The following is a 22,476-nucleotide window of genomic DNA, read 5'->3' on the forward strand; positions in this document are numbered from 1 at the left end:
TATTAAACTGACAGAATTCAAATAATAGACAAATTTAATAATTAAAACAACCTAAAATTGAATAACTATCAAAGCTACTAATAATAACAATAATAAATAAAAATAAATATAAAATTAATTAATTATTGCAAATTAACTATAAAAAGATTATTAAAAATAATAACAAAATAATGTTTATCAGTTCATAATTGACAGAAAAAATATGAATACGGTCATAACTCAGGGACTGAGTCAAAACTTTGGTATAACTCAGGGCCCAAAGATGCAATTTTTCCTATTATTATTATTGTCCAATATGAAAGGTTACGGTGGCTACCGAAAGATGTTTGTTACTTTTTTTCCCCGGGTACAACAAGTTTGGTGGTCAAGAATCCAAACCGTACGCACATAACCAAAAATCATATGGTTGCTATATCGTATAGAATACGGTGTATTTGAGCTCGGGATCCTCTGACAGTAGGTCGAGAGTCTCCGGTCAAATAGTACTGGTGTGAAGTCAGTGAAAAGATTCCCTCTCATCAATAAATGCGGTATTTATTAGAGAAGGAAGGGGACAAAGCCCGGGGTCTCAGCATGGAGGGCACGTGGTGCGCATGCACGGGTCAAGACCGGAGCCAAAGAGGTTTGCGACACGTGGCGCTACATTCCTGACAAGGTCGCATCATACTAGGCGGCCCAGGTGCTCGGTACTGGTCTACTAGGATCGGTTCCTTCATATGGCCTGGGAGACCTAAGAATCAGTCGGCTTACGCGGTCGGGAAGAAGAACGGTCGAGAAGTTGAGGGCTTTAGTTGGGATAGGTCGGGATGGGGTCAACGAGGTCCACGAATTCATTACCAACCGTTGGGTGTACAACTTGGCAATATCCCTATCAGTCTCCTTACAACATGTTTGGTTCATGAATTTTAAAAGAATAGGAATGTTATTCAATTAGGAATGGAATAGAATAAGATTTGTATTCCATTGTTTGGTTCACGATAAACTTTAGGAATATGATTCCAGTGTTTGATTGATTTAAAGAATATAAATGTAATATGTGTTTAAAAGACATAAATACCCTTATAATAATAATAATAATAATAATAATAATAATAATAATAATAATAATAATAATAATAATAATAATAATAATAATAATAATAATAATTCGTCCCTAAGTGTAACGTCAATGATAACTTAGGGACAAAAAGTGAGTATAAACAACACTTAGTGACAAATTCTACAATTATCCTATAACTTAAGGACAAAAAGTACAATTTTTCATTATTATTATTATTATTATTATTATTATTATTATTATTATTATTATTATTATTATTATTATTACTATTATTGAGTATTTCATAAAAATTTTAAATAGTATTATTCTATAGCAATAGCAATTATAATATTGCAAAAAAAAAATGATACGTAAATTATGAAACAAAATTTGTAAAGAATATTTAATAATATTTAGAAGAATAATAATAACATAAATTTTTTTCAACAAAATATCCAAAACAATAGTTGCTGTTCAAAAATTTCAAAACTTTCCCCGAATCTCCGTTACCCATTTAATTTCGTTCCTTACCCTCAAATCCAACTCCCTGAAATATAAAAACTTTCATTTATTTCAATTATTTGGCACGAAAACACCTGCGCGCAATTCCAAACTCAAAAATTTTCAAAACCACAAAAAATGGCGGATATATACACCCCAAACTCTTCCTCCCTTCCCCATCTTCACTCGTCACAACCCTCTCTGTCTCCGTCTCTTTTCTCGATCCGAATTCCTGTGAATCGGAGGAGCAGAAAGGCAGAAGAGGAAGCTAGCAATGGCGGAGCAAGAAAACTGCATGAGAGTCACTCGCTGGGCGAAGAAGAGGGCGGCAGACGGACTTATTGTTGAACAACAACCGGGAAAGAAGAGGGTGGCGTTGGGGGAGATCAAGGACTTCCCAAATCAGATTGAAAATCTGGGGTCTAAACTTCACAGTCCCAAGAAGACTAAGCAGCAGGCGAAGAGGAAGGTGAAGAAGATTGTGAAAGTGAAGAAAGGGACTAATGTGGTGGAGGAGGATGGTATTGATTCCAAATCCGACGACCCTCAGATGTGCAGTGCTTATGTTTCTGATATTTACGAGTATCTGCGTCAAATGGAGGTGAGTATCATATCTGTTTTAGATACGGAACTTAGAACTTAAAACCCTAAACTTACATTTATAGATTTTGTTATTCTGGGTAATATTTGGATTTGGGTATTGAATGAATTGAGTTTCTGTAATTAGGCTCAAGAGAAAAGAAGACCTTTGTGTGATTATCTTGAGAAGGTTCAGAAGGATATTACTGCAAATATGAGAGGGATTTTGGTGGACTGGCTGGTGGAAGTTGCAGAGGAATACAAGCTTCTCTCAGATACTCTATATCTAACCATTGACTATATTGATAGATTCTTGTCCAAAAATCTCATCTCCCGGCAAAAACTTCAGCTTTTGGGTGTTTCTTCAATGCTTATTGCCTCTAAATATGAGGAGATTAGTCCTCCCAATGTGGAAGATTTCCGTTACATTACAGACAATACCTATACCAAGCAAGAAGTAGTGAAGATGGAAGGAGATGTGCTCAATGCCCTCAAATTCGAATTGGGAAACCCCACAATCAAGACATTTCTGGGAAGATTTACCCAGATTGCTCAACAAGATTATAAATCAGAAAATTTGCAGTTGGAGTTCTTGGACTACTACCTAGCAGAGTTGAGTTTGTTGGACTATAGCTGCATAAAGTTTTTACCTTCTATGGTGGCTGCAGCTGTTGTATTCCTTTCAAGGTTCACACTTAAACCAGAAGTGCATCCATGGAACCGAGCACTGCAAGATTACACCGGATATAAGCCAGCTGATTTTAAGGAATGTGTTTCTGTCATACATGACTTGCAATTGAGTAGAAGAAGAGGATCTTTGGTGGCTTTAAGGGAGAAATACAAGCAGCCCAAGTTTAAAAGCATTTCAGCACTGTTGTCTCCAATACACATCCCGGATTCCTATTTTGAAGATCCAACAATGTAAAAACATGGGCTGGTGAATGAAGATTTGCATTATACAGAGTAGAGTAGAGAGTTTTGTTGAAGCCAAGCAGTCTTGAGGTGTAGGAAATAGGAATATTCTTTATTGCTGCTTGTTTTGACCTAACTTGATTGGTTTGCATAATATTGTAAAATGGTGTAATACAATTCATAATAGAATATATGTTTCTTTACTTTCTTATTTGTAATACAATTTTACATTAAAATTTTTATTTGTAATACATTATAATAATATTCAAATTTATATTTCTATTCAACAATATTATTCCGTCACTACTCTAATTCCTATGAGACAGAATAAGTTTAATATTGAATAGATTGCACAATAATATATATATATATATATATATATATATATATATATATATATATATATATATATATATATATTGAAATTAAAATAACTAATTCATTAATAATACGATGAAAAATTTACAATAAGATCAGATGGAATGATAAAATATTTTTATAATCAGACATTGAAACAAATTTTCAATGCTATACAAAACTTGAATCTTTGACCGTTTTTCAAGATTGAAGCTGAATTCGTTTAGAGAACTTGAAACTTCTTTGATATTGTTAATGATTTTGCTACTCAAGTCTGACTCTATTGCGGCTCTTTTGTCCATAGACAATATCTCTATTAATTTGAACTGCACATTAAGGTTCAAATCTTCTTCGGTGCACAGGATGAAGCAAATATACTCCATTATCAAATAAATTGTTTAACCTTATGAAAAAAGAATTTGTCAAATAAACGAGAGGAAAACTCGCTAAAGACACGAGAGAAAATAACTCGCAAACGAAACGAGAGGAAATAACTTTAACAAAACAACATATGAAAATCAAATGTAAAACAGCCAAAACAAATCCTAAACACCAAACCACTAACTAATATGTGTGTATATTCACACACACACACACACAATATATATATATATATATATATATATATATATATATATATATATATATATATATATATATATATATATATATATATATATATATATATATATATATATATAGGTTTAAGTTCCAGTGCGGGTGAATGCTTCTTGTCCGATTGTGCGGGTGATTAATCTGTTTTAGTTTTGTACTTAATGTGTGTGAGTCTTGTACTTAAGGTGCGTGCGGTTTGTGCTTAATGTACGTGAGTGTGTAGTGCTTAATGCGCGTGGGTTTTGTACTTAAGGTGCGTGAGTCTTGTGCCTAAGGTGCATGAGTTGTGTACTTAATGTACGTGAGTCTTGTGCCTAAGGTGCGTGAGTTGTGTACTTAATGTGCGTGAGTGTGTACTTAATATGAGTTTTTGTTAAAACTTGGCATAAATATAAAATATTCATATGCTCTGTTTGTTTTTAAATTATTCTTATTTTCTTCCGTGTTTTTTTTTTTTAAAAGAAAAATATACAAATAAGTCATCTTAACTTTTTGAAAAATATCAATGCAGATATCAAATTCAAAAAAGCTTCAAAATTATCTACGAATTCAAAAAAAGTAGTAATTAACATTTTTAACAGGTAAATTTCATATTTTTATTACTTAATTGCCATATGTTTTACTATTATTGTTGTTGTTGTCGTCGCCGCCCAATATGAAAGGTCACGATACCGAATGATGTTTGCTACTTTTTTTCTTAGGTACAAGTTTGCCGGTCAATCGCCGGCCAAAAATTCAAACCGTACGCACATACTAAAAATCATATCATGGCCTCCGTACAACATTTTTGGTTTATGGATTTTAAAAGATTAGGAATGTTATTCCATGAGAATGGAATATAATATAAATTGTATTTCATTGTTTGGTTCACTGAATGATAGACTTTAGGAATATTATTTCAGTGTTTGATTGATTTAAAGAATATAAATGTAATATATGTTTAAAGACGTAAATACCCTTATTAAAAATATATAATAATAATAATAATAAATTAATAATAATTCGTCTCTATAATGTTAATGATAATTTAGGGAAAAAGTAATTATGACTCACACTCGATAATGAATTTTACAATTATCCTATTATTTCAAGACAAAAAGTACAATTTATCCTTATTATTACTAGTATTTTCACCCGTGCGATGCATGGAATAAATTTGTTATAATATTTTAAGAATATTTGGATCGATATACAATTATATAAATTATAACATCGAATATTATATAATGCAATTGAAGAATTGAGTTGTATCATCTATATTTTCTGATGTTATCATTATTTGAATTCGAGCAAATAATTGTCCAATTAATAGTCAATGTGTAAATGTACGCATCCGGTGCTGAAACTTTAGAGATTTTATATATCAGTGTTTATGATTTGTATTAAGTGGCAAATTTGCTCGTTGTCTAGCAACCCACTTATATAAATCGTTTGCTATCCTAATTTATTTGTATGGAAGATATATTTCTCTGTAGATATATACCAATTTTGTCATCTCCGCATAAAAAGAAAACATAATATCACTGGTTGGAATTACACATTATTGAAAACCTCTTTGTAGACGATATTGGTAGTAGCAACAAAATATTGTCCACCCTTGTCTAGAGCTAATACCTTCAGGGCATCATAATGGGTAACCCAGGAAAAAGCCACATAAAATTGACCATTGCCCATTGCATTACGATTTTCTCTGAGAAATCAATGAGCTTAGATCCATATCTATCTCATATAATACATATACTATAGTTAATCCGTTTCTTTTTGAAATAGTTAATCGGGGGTGATTTAGAATTTTGAGTTAAATAGTAATATTCATTTTCTTTTTCAATTTGTCTAATTTATGTGCCATTTTTATTCATAGTCAATTATTTCTTTTTAATACATATCAATTAGTTAATTATTAATAACAATTTTTTTAAATATTTCCAATCAATTATTAATTATAGATTCTTTTTTTTGCAATTTACCTATACTATTTTTAATTCGTTTTCTTTTCGAAATAGTTAATCCGAATCATTTATAATTTTCTGTCAATTATTAGTATTCAATTCCTTTTTTTTAATTGACATATAATTAACATAGTCATGCAATAACGTAGTAACAATCTTCTATGTGCAAAGTATTCTCAAAATAGTTTGCTAATTGCATGACTATTTCCTCTGGAAATCAATGATGAGTTCAGATCCATATGTATCCCATATAATACCAATATTATAGTTAATCTGTTTTCTGTTCGAAATAGTTAATCGGTGATCATTTTTAATTTCTAGCCAATTCTTAAAATTTATTTCCTTTTTCAATTGACATAATTTTTGTGCCTTTTTTTTTTTTAATATCTCAGTCAATTATTATTTTACTACATATCAGTTAATTTATTAATTATTAATAATAGAATTTTTTAAAATATTTCTAGTCAATTATTAATCAAATTCATTTTCCAATTTATCTATATTATTGTTTGGGCGGTCTGGTCATTTCCTTTTTCATTTGAATCAATTTGTGATATTTTTAATTTTTAATCAAGTATTAATATTAATTTTACTTTTCAATTAGCCTAATTTCTGTGCCATTTTTATTCTCAGTCAATTATTATTTTTAGTACATATTAATTAGTTAATTATTAATAACAGTTTATGTTTAATATTTTCAGTCAATTATTAATAACAAATACTTTTTTTCAATTTACCTATAATATAGTTAATCCATTTCTTTTTCGAAATAGATAATATGAGGACCATTTTAAATTTTTAGACAATTATTAATATTCATTTCCTTTTTCAATTTGCCTAATTTTCGTGTCATTTATATTCTCAGTCAATTTTTTTTTTTTTTTTTGTAATACATATCAATTAGTCAATTATCAATAACATATTCTTTTATATATATATATATATATATATATATATATATATATATATATATATATATTTTCAGTCAAATATTAATAATAGATTCATTTTCCAATTTATATATACTATTGTTTGGGCAGTCTGACCATTTCTTTTTTTCATTTCGATTAATTTGGGATCATTTTTTATTTTCAGTCAATTATTAATATTCACTTCATCTTTCGATTGCTCTAATTTCCATGCAATTTTTATTCTCAGTCAATTAATCTTTTTAAATACATATCAATTAGTATTTCCAATAAATTATTAATAACAAAATACTTTACCAATTTACATATACTATTATTTGGACGGTCTGGTAATTTTTTTTTTATTTTTTTTTATTTTGTATCTGAGTCAATTTGGAATCATTATTAATTTTCAGTGAATTTTTAATATTCATTTCCTATTTCAATTGGCCTAAATTTCGTGTCATTTTTATTCTCAATTAATAATTAATTTTTGTAATATTCTTTTTTAAACTATAATTTCACATCTGAACATGTTGTGAATAAACAAATAAAACAAATGCACATTCAAAGTAATGTAAAACCATGCAATCTTACAAATTTAAACAAAATACAAAAATTTAAAATATAACAAAAATATTGAAATGACCATGGACAAATGCCTGTAAAATGTCAACCATCAATCATATGAACAATGTTTAATGCGGAAAGGCATAAATGGCTAGGCTCTTAACACGAAAACATTTTATTAATAATTTCAATCCAACTTCTCAACATTCACAGCTTTTAACAGATCCACCATCCATCCTTTGCATCATATTGCTTGTTTCGCTCCAAAGTTCCAATAGGACTTTCAACCACATCTCCATCCAGAAAGTCCTAAAAGATAGGAAAAGTCAAATAACTAAATAAAGTTACACAAAAAGGAACAAATGTTAGTGGCAAATAAGTAATCACAAATGTAAACAATGCTGCACCTCATCAAAGAAATCATCACCTTCTTTGTCACAAATATGCCTAGGGAAAATTGCATCATTGAATTCTCTCACAACTGTGTTAAAATAGAACTTCAAAAAATTAGCAATCACAAAAAACTCTTTATACAAAAAAACCCAACCTTCTTTAAATCGCTCCGAATACTTTTGAACATAATCTTTAGGAATATGCGCATGAAGAAAAGTTTCCTAAAATTGAAGTGTTACAAAAAGATATAGTAAAAAATCATATGCACAAAACATTTTGAATTAAAAAAATATTCAAATGATAATACAAAAAATACAATGTCTCTTCATCATGAAAGATGCACTCTATAGACTTTACTATTTCAGCACCTCTTCTCTCTAAATCTTACAGGTACGCACCACTCTAACCTTTATTGCATTCCTCTGATCTGTTCTTAGGAAAAAGTTAACGCCCAACAATGTTGATTGAAGTTGAATCCATGCGTATTTGGTGTAATAAGATTTCTATGCTGATTTGTATTCTGCTAAGATTCAAATGTTTATAACCGAGAGGAAGTTTACAGCTATACGATTAGCATAATGAAGTGTATAAATAATACTCTATAGCTATATGTTTTACAAAATCTTCTGTTTAATTACATAAATTCTAAAAGAAATGGGATTCTTGCTTTATTTGTTTTCCATCTTTACGCAAAATCTTCCTCATAAATTCTATATATTACTGATTGTTTTAATAAGCTTATGATGGATTAGCTGTTTCAGCTTGCAGAGACTTGTTGCTTTCTTTTGTTAATTGCTCTATTGATTATGTTCCTCACTTTTCTAATACGTTAACTCACTCGTTAGCTTCGGTAGCCTATGCACAGGCAAACTCTATGTATTGGGAGTCTATACTTCCTGACTTTTTGGCTTATTTGCCTATGTAATATATGCAGTGCTTTGCTTTAAAAAAAAAAAAAAAAAAAAGCTTATTACTATTAAATTTTAGTCAATATATACTATGAATTTTGTAATACAAATGAGATTCTAATATATTACTTACCGTTCATAAAATTTATTGTAATAGTTATTTGTTGTATCGATTCATTATATATTAGTTTTTTTTTTTTTTTTTTGAAAATTTTCTGCGGTGCTTCATTAGAAAAATGCTGAAATAATGTCTGGTGGGTGAGTATCCCAGTACATAGTATCAGGTTGCTGATAAGCCGTAGTGGCTAAAGCATGAGCTAAATAATTGTCCGATCTAGAAATATAATTAAAAGAACATGAGTGAAAATAAACGGCAATTTGCCTGCAGCTATCAATGGCATAGCCAACGTAAGAGCGAAACGCAGTGGTTGATGATGTAAGGTAGCGTTGTAGTGTCAAACAATCCGTGTAGATCTCAATATTCTGTTCACCTCGATCCTTTAGCCATGATAAAACTTCCTTACACGCCAAAGCCTCAGCCATAAGTGGTGACGTACAGGCCGGTAGCGGCGCGGTTAGTGCCGAGATATAGGCTCCATCTCCATCTAATAAAACGGCCCCTACAGTTGCATTCCCTGTCTCGTGTAGATATCCCGCATCGACCCTGCATCTTCTCACTGGCGGCACAGAGGATCCGGCGGCGTCGGCAGCACCGCGGCCGGCGGTGGGACTCGCCTGGGCAGCGTGGCGGTTTTCTGTCGGCAGCGTAGCAGTGGCAGTGGCAACCACGGCTGGGCGGGACTGAGTCCATGCGGTCTTGGCTGCCGCTGCCGCTCTGAGTAGGGACCCCGGGCGTGGTAAAAACGCCTCCCAAACTGCACCATTTCGAGCTTTCCAAATATTGTATAGAATTGATGCTGCATATAACATTCCATCAGAATCTAAAATATTTAGAAGTTCCCCAAACCAAACATGAAAAATATCCGTGACAATATTGGGGATTGTAAGGTTGGATTGATCCCAAATGTTTCTTGCAAAATCACACAAGACTAATGCATGCATTGTATTCTCATGTGATATCCCACACATAGCACAATATGGGTTCACCTCCACCCTCTTTAAAAGCAAGTTCGTAGTTGTAGGCAAAATATCACAAATAGCTCTCAAGAGGAACATTTTCCACTTTGGTGGAATTTTTAGTCTCCATAAAGCTAACCAATTAGTAAAGGGACCTTGATTATTCTCATAATCTCCCACCAATCGTCTGTACCCGCTTTTCACAGAATATAATCCTCTCGGGTCCCCGTACCAATACCATGCATCATTATAATCCCGGGATACAGGTACTCTCATAATTCTCTCGACATCCGTAGGTTGAAATAAATCTGATAAAATTTCATTATCCCATGTACCAGTTTGTTGATCTATTAGCCCCACTACTCTGGCCTCTCGTAACTGTATAGGCATCTCTGTTTGTATCATAGGGTCCTGGTCATCCAGTAACCATGGATGGGTCCATATAGATGTAGTTTCCCCATTCCCAATTCTTCGTCTGACCCCACTACAAATTATGCTCTTTGATGCCATTATACTCCGCCAACAAAAACTGGGATTATTTCCTACCTGCGCATCAAAGAAAGTATCCCTGGGAAAATATCGGCTTTTGTAAACACGAGCTACTAAGGAATCAGGCTTAGTGAGCATTCGCCATGCCTGTTTCCCCAACATAGCTAGATTAAATGCACGTAGGTCCTTAAAACCCAATCCACCATACTTCTTAGGAACACATAGCTTGTCCCAAGCCTTCCAGTGAACTCGGTTGTCCGTCCCAGAACCCCACCAATATCTATTCATCGTTCTTTCTATAGCCGTGCATACTGATATAGGTAGCAAAAAAACACTCATTGAGAAGGTAGGCATAGATTGTGCCACACTTTTCAACAGTATTTCTTTCCCTGCCTGAGACAATAGCCTTTTATTCCACGACCCAATTCTTTGGCGTATTTTATCCTCAATATATGCAAAAGCTGCCTTTTTATTCCTACCCACAAACGAAGGTAGACCCAAGTACTTGCCAAAGTTTGGTGCCTGCTCCACCCCCAAAACTTGGGCCACACTTTCCCTATCCACATTACTCGTATTCCTGCTATAACAAATACTCGACTTGTGGTAGTTAACCACCTGTCCCGATAGATCCTCATATACAGTCAGACATTTCTTTATCTCATTAGCCTCTTCCACATTAGCCTTAAAGAATAAAAGGCTATCGTCCGCAAAAAACAAATGAGAAATCTGAGGGGCACCTCTTGCTACCCTACATCCATGAATTAATCCCGCTCTGTTAGCCTGTTGTAGTAACAACGAGAGTCCCTCTGCACAGATAATAAACAAATATGGGGATAGCGGGTCTCCCTGTCTCAAACCACGCGTGGGTATTATTGGGTCACTCCTTGAGCCATTTATCAGAATACTATAGGAGACTGTGGTCACACATTCCATAATCAAATCAACCCATCTATCATGGAAACCCAATGCCATCATCATATTACGGAGAAAAGGCCACTCCATTCGATCATACGCCTTAGCCATATCCAGCTTAAGTGCACCCCAGCCCCTCAATCCACACTGTTTTCGATTCAGAAAGTGCCCCACTTCTGCAGCTAATAGAATATTATCTGTTATCAATCTATCTGGGATAAAAGCACTCTGTGTCTCAGATATTATTCCTTCCATCAAAGGCTTCATTCTATTAGCCATCATTTTAGCTATTATTCTGTAAATGACATTGCTAAGTGCTATAGGGCGCAAATCAGTTACTAACTCTGGATTACTCTTTTTAGGGATCAACACAATATCTGTCTCATTCAAGCCAGACGGGAGGTCACCTGATTCAAGACAGTTTAGCACAAAACTCGCAACATCCCCTCTTACCACATCCCAGAAATGCTGATAAAAACCCGGATTCATTCCATCCGGTCCCGGTGCTTTATCCGGATACATTGCAAACAATGCATCCTTTACTTCCTCCAGATTAAATGGCCGTAATAGTGAGTCATTCTGCGCCTGTGATACCCTGGGTTCTATCCCCCCAAAAAAATCATCTCCAGTTCCCGGACCCCCAGAGCTGAAAATATTCTTAAAATAGTCCAGAATGATATCTCTCATGGGATCCCCCTCCAACCAATCCCCATTGTCATTCATTAATCTAAGTAAAGTATTCTTTTTCTTTCGGTGAGAGGCATACCTGTGAAAGAATTTGGTATTGGCGTCAGCTTCCTTGAGCCAGTGCTGCTTGGCTCTCTGCCTCCAGTATGCATCCTCCTGGGCCTCAGTGCGACTCAGAAGTTGCTCTATTCGCTGAAACTCGACAAGAGAGGCCGAGTCAGTGCATCCTCTCAAACGTTGTTGATCCCGTTTCAGCTGCACAATCTGTTTCCCATACTTATGGAACCGATCTCCACCCCATCGTGTTAACCGGTTTTCACAGTATTGAACACAACCCTGTAAACCCTGCCCTCTCCCTTCCTGCCACGCCTGCTCCACCACACCCCTACATCCCTCATCATATAACCATGTCATCTCAAACCTAAAACCCCTTCTTCTAACCCCATCCCTCCCTACCTCCTCCTGAACTGTGAAAAAAATGGCTGAATGATCTGACTTCCTGGTTCTCAAATTCATAACCTTTACATGGGGAATTATATTGCGCCACTCGTTCGTTACTAGGACCTTATCAAGTCTCTCCTCAATCCAGTTTGCAGTCCCTTTCCCCTTCTCCCAGGTATATGGGTATCCAATCATTGGCAACTGGGCCAATCCACAATCCTCAATCGTCTCCCCAAAACCTCGAAGAAGGCTATTCGGATGTGGATTTCCCCCTCTCTTCTCATACTGGTATAGCAAATCATTAAAATCCCCCACCACCACCCACGGGAGATTCGATTTTACCGCCAACATTCTCAACAAATCCCATGATTCAGCACGCCTATTACGGTCCGAATAACCATAGTAACACGTCATTCTCCAGGCCGGATTACCTGTCATAGTTACCTCAATATCAACGTAGTTCCTTGAGTAACTAAGGAGTCTCGCCGTATTATTCTTCTTCCACAATAACGCTAATCCACCACTCAAACCATCATTGTCAACATAAAATAAGCCTTCGAAACCGATCGTAACACGAAGACGCTCAGCATGATCTCGCGCTACCTTAGTTTCTATTAGAAATACAAAGTCGGGTTGCTTTTTGGACACCATGCCCACCACCTCTCGAACTGTCCGTGGATTACCCAAGCCACGGCAGTTCCAACTCAGCGTACTCATTAGCGTCGCCAAACAGTGATGATCACTGGAAAAAACGTAGGAAACCGTCGGAAACCTAGCAAACCCTAGGGGAGGAGAAAACTCTAGCAAACCCTAGAGAGAAAAAAAATAGCCACTAGGTCGATTGTGATTGAAAGAAATCATTATATATTAGTTAATTTGTGCTAAAATCATATTCTTTTTCCGTCATAAATAATTAATCTATAATTTTAATAATAAAATTGCCGATTAAATTTTCAGTTAAATATGAATATGACATATTTTTTTTAAAAAAAATAAGATAAAACAAAAATAAATAAGGGCTCAATCTATTTTATTCTATTATTGAAGATTGCGATTAGTAATTTTAATCTATAATTGTATTACGGATAGAAAAGTAGAAAATAATATATTGTATTATGTGTTAGAGATGTTATTATTTACATTATTATTTGTATTAGTGGTGTTGACTAGTCTTTATATTAGACTAGTTATTTATGGTTTTCCTAGTTAATAGGATTAGTTCACGCTGTGTATTTAGAATACTGTTCTGTAATCTCTATTGTGTTGGAATTGAAACTGCAATCCTTATCTCATCTGGTATCAAGCCGGGTTGGTTTCTCTCTCCTCCCAATTTCTCTTCGATCTTTTTCGATCGTCACCTCCTCCCCAAAGTCGACGGCGATACACCATGTCTACTAACTCATCCGAGAGGACAGTATCCGCCGGCGATCCTACCCTCCCTCACCCCACAGCAAATTCCCTGTCAGGAGCGCACCATTTTGTCTCCATCAAGTTGACGTATCGCAACTTCTTGTTTTGGCGAACGCAACTGGTGCCTTTCCTCGGTGGCCAAGAACTTCTTGGGTACGTTGATGGTGAGACCCCTTGCCCTCCATCGACCGTGTCCGCTGCTCCAGCCTCCGATGGCTCCACGTCCGCCGCCACCACAGCCGCGCCAGTTCCGAACCCCGAATTCCGTGCCTGGGTGAAGCAAGACCAGGCGCTGCTCTCCTTGCTGATTTCATCGCTCTCCGATGAAGTCATGCACCTGGCTGTCAGGAAAACTACATCACGCGCCGTTTGGGAATCCATAGGCGCTGCACTCGGGAGCTCAACACGGGCGAGGTGTCTCAGCTTACTCGGCCAATTCCATTCCCTCCGGCAAGGGAATAGTACGGCAGCCGAATATTTGGGGCGTGCTCAGCTGCTCGTGGAAGATTTAGCACATGCCAGTCGTCCCATCTCCCTGGACGAACAGAATCTGTTCGTGTTCCGGGGTCTGCGTCCCGAATACCGAGCCATGGCGTCTTCTTTAACGGCGACCGGTAATCCCGTGACGATCCCTCAAATCGCGGATTATTTGCGCGCCCAGGAGTTCATCTACTCCGACGAGTTTCCGGCCGGGACAGACACAGGGCTCATGACTCCGCCGACTGCCATGTTCGTTGGACGAGGCAGTGGAGGTGGCCGACGCGGTGGTGACAGTGGCCGAAGCGGCTCCGGCAGTGGCGGGCGCAATCGGGGTCGGGGTGGTCGCGGAAATGGAGGGCGTGGAGGTCGCGGTGGCACGCCGCGCTGCCAGATCTGTCGTGGATAAGGGCACACCGCCCTCTACTGCTACAAGCGGTACGCTCCGATGCCGCAGCCCCAGGCAAACATGGTGGTCTCCGGTGATGAGTCGGCAGCAGTCTCCACGGCGGCAGCAGGCTGGTTGCCCGACACCGGAGCCACGGCGCATGCAACCCCGGACCCATCCATGATGTCTCAGTCCGAAGAATATACCGGTGGTGACGTTCTTCGCGTGGGTAACGGGACAGGTTTGATAATTTCGCATGTTGGGCATGCTACTATACCATCTGCGTCAAAACCATTACGTTTGTCAAATGTGTTACATGTTCCAAAGTTGTCTGTACCTTTATTATCTGTTTCCCGTCTTACTAATGATAATGCTGTGTTTGTTGAATTTCACAAAAATTACTTTCTTGTGAAGGATACAATCACCAAGGCGGTACTGCTTAAAGGTTTCGTGTCGGGTGGCTTATACAAGCTCCCGGTCTCTCAGTCTAATTTCGCGTTTGTTTCTGCACGGGCAACTCCCACGATTTGGCATCGTCGCTTGGGACATCCAAACACTCATGTTCAAAGTCGTGTCCTAAAATCATGTCCGGTAGCTTCCAATAAAAACGAGTTGGGGTCGTGCACTTCGTGTCATCTTGGCAAGGCTTGTAGATTTCCACTAGATAGGGTTAATTATTCTAGTGAAAATGTATTAGACTTGTTATATACCGATATCTGGGGTCCGGCACCTGTAATGTCTATTAGTGGCTTCAGATATTTCTTATTATTTGTAGATGACTACTCACGGTTCTCCTGGTTTTATCCCTTACGGGTAAAATCAGATGTTTATAAAAGTTTTGAGTCTTTTCGTGTCATGGTAGAGCGCCAATTCGGGCGTTCTATCAAGTATATACAATCGGACCTTGGTGGGGAATATCGAAAATTACATAGCATATTCACCCAACTAGGCATAATTCACCGTCAATCGTGTGCCTATACACACGAGCAAAACGGCAGGGTCGAACGCAAAAACCGGCACATTGTTGAAACTGGTTTAGCGTTAATGGCTGAAGGCTCAGTTCCCCAACAACACTGGGACTTTGCTTTTGAGACAGCCACCTGCCTAATTAATTACTTGCCTACATCAGTCTTACAGTTTGAAAGTCCATACACTCGTCTATACAAAACTCCCCCACCATACACTTTCCTTCGAGTCTTTGGGTGCAAGTGTTACCCCTATCTACGGCCCTACAATCGGCACAAGATAGAGTATCGCTCTGCCCCATGTGTCTTCTTAGGTTACCCACTCAGCTTTAGGGGGTATAGATGCATGAACCTAACAAGTGGAAAAATCTACATCTGTCGCCATGTGCGTTTTGACGAGTCAATTTTTCCTTTTTCAGACATAACAGGCTCGAATCAAACTCCGACAGCCGCCACAGCTGTCCCATGGGCCGTAGGGCCGCTTGTGACTCACGAGTCACCTCCTGGTAATATTGACACAGTACCACGTGTTCAGCCGAATAGTCCTACACCGTTGGCTCGGGAATCACCGCCCTTGGCCATAGAAGGGCCAATTCTGACTCACACCGAGCCACCTCGGGTTCGAATCCGAAAACGCCGGACACAGGTTCAAGAACGTGCACATGTAATGAGGCTTAGACATCAAACCCGAGGCACTGATGAGCCATTTCAGGCGTTAAACGTGTCTGTTGATCCAACTTGTTACTCACAAGCGGTAGGGCATCCGCAGTGGCGGGATGCTATGGATCAAGAGTTCAATGCTCTTATACATAACGACACTTGGACACTCATTCCAGCAGAACCGCACATGAATATAGTGGGTTGCAAGTGGGTGTTCCGCACCAAACGAAATGCTGATGGTTCGATTGAGCGGTACAAGGCTCGACTTGTGGCAAAGGGGTTCAATCAAGTAGCCGGAGAGGACTTTTTGATACTTTCAGTCCTGTGGTCAAACCGACCACCGTTCGCCTGTTATTTTCTCTTGTCGTGTCTCGCAACTGGACTATGAGACAGCTAGACGTCCACAATGCTTTCTTAAATGGGCATTTAGCTGAGACGGTTTACATGAAGCAGCCACCGGGTTATGAAGACCCGACACACCCAGATCATGTGTGTCACCTTCAACGGTCACTATACGGACTTAAACAAGCTCCCCGGGCTTGGTTTAAGCGCTTACATGACTTTTTAATCTCTGCAGGTTTCTTATCCTCCAAAACAGACGTCTCCCTGTTCCACTACTCAGCTGGCACATCGCGTGTGTACTTGCTAGTTTATGTCGACGACATAATAATGATGGGGAACGACTCTGTTCTTATCTCTCAGTTGCTACAGCGTTTGTCCACTACTTTCAAAATCCGTGATCTTGGAGCACCAAGTTTCTTTCTCGGGATCGAGACTTTGGAAGTACAGTCGGGACTGCTCTTATCTCAGCAACGCTATATGAAAGACATTCTCAACCGTGCCGGAATGTTGGATTGCAAGCCTTTGGCAACTCCCGCTGCAGTCACTCAGCTGGTAACTCCGTCGGATGAACCGTTTGACAACCCGACGCAGTATCGACGTTTAGTTGGGGCACTTCAGTACCTGACTATCACGCGCCCGGATCTATCCTTTTCTGTCAATAGACTGTGTCAGTTTATGCATTCACCGACCAGTGATCATGGGGGTCTATTGAAGCGTGTGCTACGGTATGTCAAAGGAACTATCTCGTATGGTTTGCGTCTTTCCGCTTCTGCTTCGACGACTATACATGGTTTTTCGGACTCGGATTGGGCCGGTTGTCCCGTCGACAGGAAGAGCACTAGTGGGTACGCTGTATTCCTGGGTGACAACCTCATTTCCTGGCTATCTCGGAAGCAACGCACGGTCGCCCGATCCTCGATTGAAGCTGAGTATAAAGCTCTCGCCGACGTGTCAGCTGAGGTAACTTGGGTTGTTTCACTTCTTCGTGAACTTGGGCTACATTCGGGAGAGCCGTCCACACTCTGGTGCGATAACCTGGGTGCTACCTACCTTTGTGCCAACCCAGTGTTTCATGCTAGGACCAAGCATGTGGAGATTGATTTTCACTTTGTTCGAGACAAAGTGGCTTCGGGTGACTTGGTTGTTAATTTTGTTTCGACGAAGGACCAGCTAGCTGACATATTTACCAAGCCATTGCCAGGGCCCCGCTTTGCAGCTCTACGTGACAAGCTCAACATTGTTGCTCACCACTCTTGAGTTTGAGGGGGTGTGTTAGAGATGTTATTATTTACATTATTATTTGTATTAGTGGTGTTGACTAGTCTTTATATTAGACTTGTTATTTATGGCTTTCCTAGTTAATAGGATTAGTTCACGCTGTGTATTTAGAATACTGTTCTGTAATCTCTATTGTGTTGGAATTGAAATTGCAATCCTTATCTCATCTTATGAACTGTATTAACATATTTTAATGTACAATTGTAGAACGATTGAAATTATATTACCATATTTTACAATATTACGCAAATAACATTATATGAGTGTTTTAGGCGGAAAGTTAAAATGGAGAATTTTGTTTATATATATATATATATATATATATATATATATATAGTTAGTATAGATTATTATTATTATTATTATTATTATTATTATTAAATGACTAAACCCACAACACGCCGTATTATTTATAAAATAGTTATAATCGAATCAATTTAAAACAATTTATGTCTGGCACTGGGTAATTACTTACCATCATTCACCCGGGCTCTACATAGTTGTAGTATAACGATCAATGGATCCTTCTTACTGCTAATGAAACAATGACAGCAAGTTAAACTGAATGTTGCTTCTAGTATTAACCTCGGGATCCTGCTTGATAGTTTATAATTCATAACATTCCAACTATTTCATAATTATATTCTCAGTTAAACAAATCCTTTTCCAATTTGAATTTAGTTTGTGTCTACATAATTTTTCTATGTTTTTTTTTCTTTTGGCAGTATATATACTGTGATGCAAATGGTCGCAGGAGAGCAAAAATATTACAATCACTTGGAATTGAGAAGTAACTAAATGCATAAAATAAAAAGAAAACAGACGTCAAACTCATTGTTCTACCCAATTAGCTAACAACTATTTACCAAACACACCAAAATAGAATTGAAAAGGGAAAATGGTCAAATATGCCGTCGAACTTTAACTTAAAAGTCAATTAGGCCCCTAAACTTTTTAAAGGTGCAATTACACCCATCAACAATTCATTTAGGTTCAATGAAGCCCAAAAACAAGTTAATGACCTGCTATCACAGGTCATTAAGGTTCAGGCCACCTTCTGGCGAAATTTCTGGAAAAAAAAAAAAAAAAAAAAAGTGACCGGCGAAATTTCCGGCAAAAAAGTGACCGTCGGCGACGATTCGTCAGTCGCCGATCACTTTTTTTTTTTTTTTTTTTGCCAGAAATTTCGCCGGTCACTTTTTTTTTTTTTTGGCAGAAGGTGGGCCTGAACCCTAATGACCTGTGATAGCAGGTCATTAATTTGTTTTTGGGCTTCATTGCACTTAAATGAATTGTTGATGAGTGTAATTGCACCTTTAAAATGTTTAGGGGTCTAATTGACTTTTAAGCTAAAGTTCGAGGGCCTATTTGACCATTTTCCCAATTGAAAATTAGAGAAACGAAAGATTAGTAAAATAAAATCAAAACTATCAACGTTTACTACAAATCATAGAACTATAATTAATAACATTCACCTGGGAGTCATGGAGTAAGCACTCCAGTGATTGTTGGTTGACTGTGGAACGTGGATATTCCCTTGACAAATAACAATGCATGAGCTGGAGCCTTATACAACTTTTTCTCGTCTTGGGGGATAGGTCAGCTTTTTCTCGTCTTGGGGGATAGGTTGGAAGCAGACACAAAAACAGACTCCATTAGTACCAAAAAAAAAAAAAAAAAATTGTTGGAATGCACAGATTATAAGATTTCAAATCTCCAAAACTACAATATTATTGAATTTTTCATTTATTGTATTTGTAGTGCGAGATTTTTGTGCGTTCAAAGAGTTACGCATGGAGTATTTGTAGTGCCAAATAGAATATTTTTACGCATGGAGTATTTGTAGTGCCAAATAAAATATACTGTCCTATTGTATTACGAATAGGAATTTTAATGTAGAATTATAGTATGAATAGGAAAAAGAAACAATATATTATATTAGGAATTGTATTACACTATTTTGTAATATTAGAATAAGAATTTTAACATAGAATTATAGTACGAACATGAAAGTAGAAAACAATATATTTCATTAGAAAGCGAGATCTTTTAGGAATTAAGCGTGAAGTTAAAATTCAGAATTTTGTTTTTTATAAATAGTATAGATTATTACAATTACTATTACAATTATAATTACTATTAGTATTATTCCATAAGATTTTTAAATAATATTATTCTATAGCAATAGTAATTATAATATTACAAAAAAATGAATTATGAAACAAAATATTTATATAAATAATAAAATTTTTAAAGAACATTTAATTTAAATATTCAGAAGAAGAATAACATAATTTTAAAAAAAAAAAAAACAAAAAACAAAATACCCAAAACAATGAAATGATAGTAGAAATGTTCAAAAATTTCAAAACTTTCCCTGAATCTCAGTTACCCATTTAATTTCGTTCCTTACCCGAAAATCCAACCCCCTGAAATATAAAAACTTTCATTTGGCACGAAAACACCTGCGCGCAATTCCAAACTCAAAAAATTTCAAAACCTCAAAAAAATGGCGGATATATACACCCCAAACTCTTCCCCCCTCCCACATCTGCACTCGTCACAATCCTCTCTCTGTCTCCGTCTCTTTTCTCGATTCGAATTCCTGTGAATCGGAGGAGCAGAAAGGCAGAAGAGGAAGCTAGCAATGGCGGAGCAAGAAAACTGCATGAGAGTCACTCGCTGGGCGAAGAAGAGAGCGGCAGACGGACTTATTGTTGAACAACAACCGGGAAAGAAGAGGGTGGCGTTGAGGGAGATCAAGGACTTCCCAAATCAGATTCAAAATCTGGGGTCTAAACTTCACGGTCCCAAGAAGACTAAGCAGCAGGCGAAGAAGAAGGTGAAGAAGATCGTGAAAGTGGAGAAAGGGACTAATGGGGTGGAGAAGGATGGTATTGATTCCAAATCCGATGACCCTCAGATGTGCAGTGCTTATGTTTCTGATATTTACGAGTATCTGCGTCAAATGGAGGTGAGTATTTGAAACTTAAAACTTACATTTATTGATTTTGTTATTCTGGGTAATATTTGGATTTGGGTATTGATTGAATTGAGTTTCTGTAATTAGGCGCAAGAGAAAAGAAGACCTTTGTGTGATTATCTTGAGAAGGTTCAGAAGGATATTACTGCAAACATGAGAGGGATTTTGGTGGACTGGCTGGTGGAAGTTGCAGAGGAATACAAGCTTCTCTCAGATACTCTATATCTAACTATTGACTATATCGATAGATTCTTGTCCAAAAATCCAATCCCCCGGCAAAAACTTCAGCTTCTGGGTGTTTCATCAATGCTTATTGCCTCTAAATATGAGGAGATTAGTCCTCCCAATGTGGAAGATTTCCGTTACATTACAGACAATACCTATACCAAGCAAGAAGTAGTGAAGATGGAAGGAGATGTGCTGAATGCCCTCAAATTCGAATTGGGAAACCCCACGATTAAGACATTTCTGGGAAAATTTACCCAGATTGCTCAACAAGACTATAAATCAGAAAATTTGCAGTTGGAGTTCTTGGGCTACTACCTAGCAGAGTTGAGTTTGTTGGACTATAGCTGCATAAAGTTTTTACCTTCTATGGTGGCTGCAGCTGTTGTATTCCTTTCAAGGTTCACACTTAAACCAGAAGTGCATCCATGGAGCCAATCACTGCAAGATTACACTGGATATAAGCCAGCTGATTTGAAGGAATGTGTTTCTGTCATACATGACTTGCAATTGAGTAGAAGAAGAGGATCTTTGGTGGCTTTAAGGGAGAAATACAAGCAGCCCAAGTTTAAAAGCATTTCAACACTGTTGTCTCCAATACACATCCCAGATTCCTATTTTGAAGATCCAACAATGTAAAAACATGGGCCGGCAAATGCATTATATAGAGTAGAATAGAGAGTTTTGTTGAAGCCAAGCAGTCTTGAGGTGTAGGAATACTCTTCATTGCTGCTTCTTTTGACCTAACTTCATATGTGTCTTTAGAGTTTAGACAAATGTGGAATGAAATCTTTACTTAAACAGTGCGTTTGCACAATCTACAGAAGTCTTATGTTTAGAGTTTTTATATTTTATATTTTTTTTTGAAAACAGAGTTGTGATATTTTATTATGATTCATATATAATACTTGGGATAACTGTTAAAAAAAAGTAAAATAAAATCATTCATTTTAACTTCTTGTACAAAACAGTCATATGCTATTAAGGTTTGCGTAATATTGTAAAATAGTTTAGTACAATTTCTACATTAAAATTCATATTCGTAATACAATATAACAATATTAAAATTTATATTCCTACTCAACAATATTTTTTCGTCATTACTCCAATTCGTATGATACAGAATGAGTTTAATATGAAATAGATTGTACCTCCTAAGTTCTATACTATTATGATTTGTGTAATAATATAAGATAGTGTAATATAATTCCTAATAGAATATATTATGTTTTTATTTTCCTATTCGTACTACAATTCTACACTAAAATTCCTATTCATAATTCAATATAAGAATATTAAAATTCCTATTCCTATTTAACAAATATTGTATTGTGCCATCTATTTAATATTAAAAATACAACAATATTGAAATTCCTTAGTTTGCACAAAGTCTTTTGAGTTACTGCATTGT

At 36.8% G+C, this 22,476-nt stretch overlaps 4 protein-coding genes across 5 annotated transcripts; 3 read left to right on the forward strand and 1 right to left on the reverse strand.

The window, feature by feature from the left end:
- The first annotated feature begins 1,699 nt into the window (after positions 1-1,699).
- LOC109193590 (putative cyclin-A3-1) lies at positions 1,700-21,886 on the forward strand. Of its 2 annotated transcripts, XR_002056307.1 has the most exons (3): positions 1,700-2,141; positions 2,268-3,121; positions 21,774-21,886. XR_002056307.1 is itself a non-coding variant. In XM_019344469.1 (2 exons), exons 1-2 carry the CDS (start codon positions 1,815-1,817, stop codon positions 3,042-3,044), a joined length of 1,104 nt encoding a protein of 367 aa, XP_019200014.1. In that variant the 5' UTR covers positions 1,700-1,814; the 3' UTR covers positions 3,045-3,185. The 2 variants fall into 2 exon arrangements, 1 of the variants encoding a protein (XP_019200014.1); XM_019344469.1 differs by lacking the exon at positions 21,774-21,886 and having other exon boundaries at positions 2,268-3,185.
- Positions 7,647-13,054, reverse strand: LOC109193526. The gene is made up of 8 exons (XM_019344368.1): positions 12,680-13,054; positions 12,174-12,622; positions 10,781-11,855; positions 10,355-10,444; positions 10,144-10,219; positions 9,289-9,606; positions 7,838-7,911; positions 7,647-7,739 (listed from the first exon to the last, which is right to left on the reverse strand). Exons 1-8 carry the CDS (start codon positions 13,052-13,054, stop codon positions 7,647-7,649), a joined length of 2,550 nt encoding a protein of 849 aa, XP_019199913.1.
- On the forward strand, positions 16,622-17,836 carry LOC109193527 (uncharacterized mitochondrial protein AtMg00810-like). The gene has a single exon (XM_019344369.1). It carries the CDS (start codon positions 16,622-16,624, stop codon positions 17,834-17,836), a length of 1,215 nt encoding a protein of 404 aa, XP_019199914.1.
- LOC109193589 (putative cyclin-A3-1) lies at positions 20,314-21,801 on the forward strand. Its single transcript, XM_019344468.1, has 2 exons — positions 20,314-20,831; positions 20,928-21,801. Exons 1-2 carry the CDS (start codon positions 20,505-20,507, stop codon positions 21,702-21,704), a joined length of 1,104 nt encoding a protein of 367 aa, XP_019200013.1. The 5' UTR covers positions 20,314-20,504; the 3' UTR covers positions 21,705-21,801.
- Positions 21,887-22,476: the final 590 nt, after the last annotated feature.

Source organism: Ipomoea nil, unplaced genomic scaffold (assembly GCF_001879475.1).
Source record: "Ipomoea nil cultivar Tokyo-kokei standard unplaced genomic scaffold, Asagao_1.1 scaffold1895, whole genome shotgun sequence".
Classification (NCBI taxonomy): Eukaryota; Viridiplantae; Streptophyta; class Magnoliopsida; order Solanales; family Convolvulaceae; genus Ipomoea; species Ipomoea nil.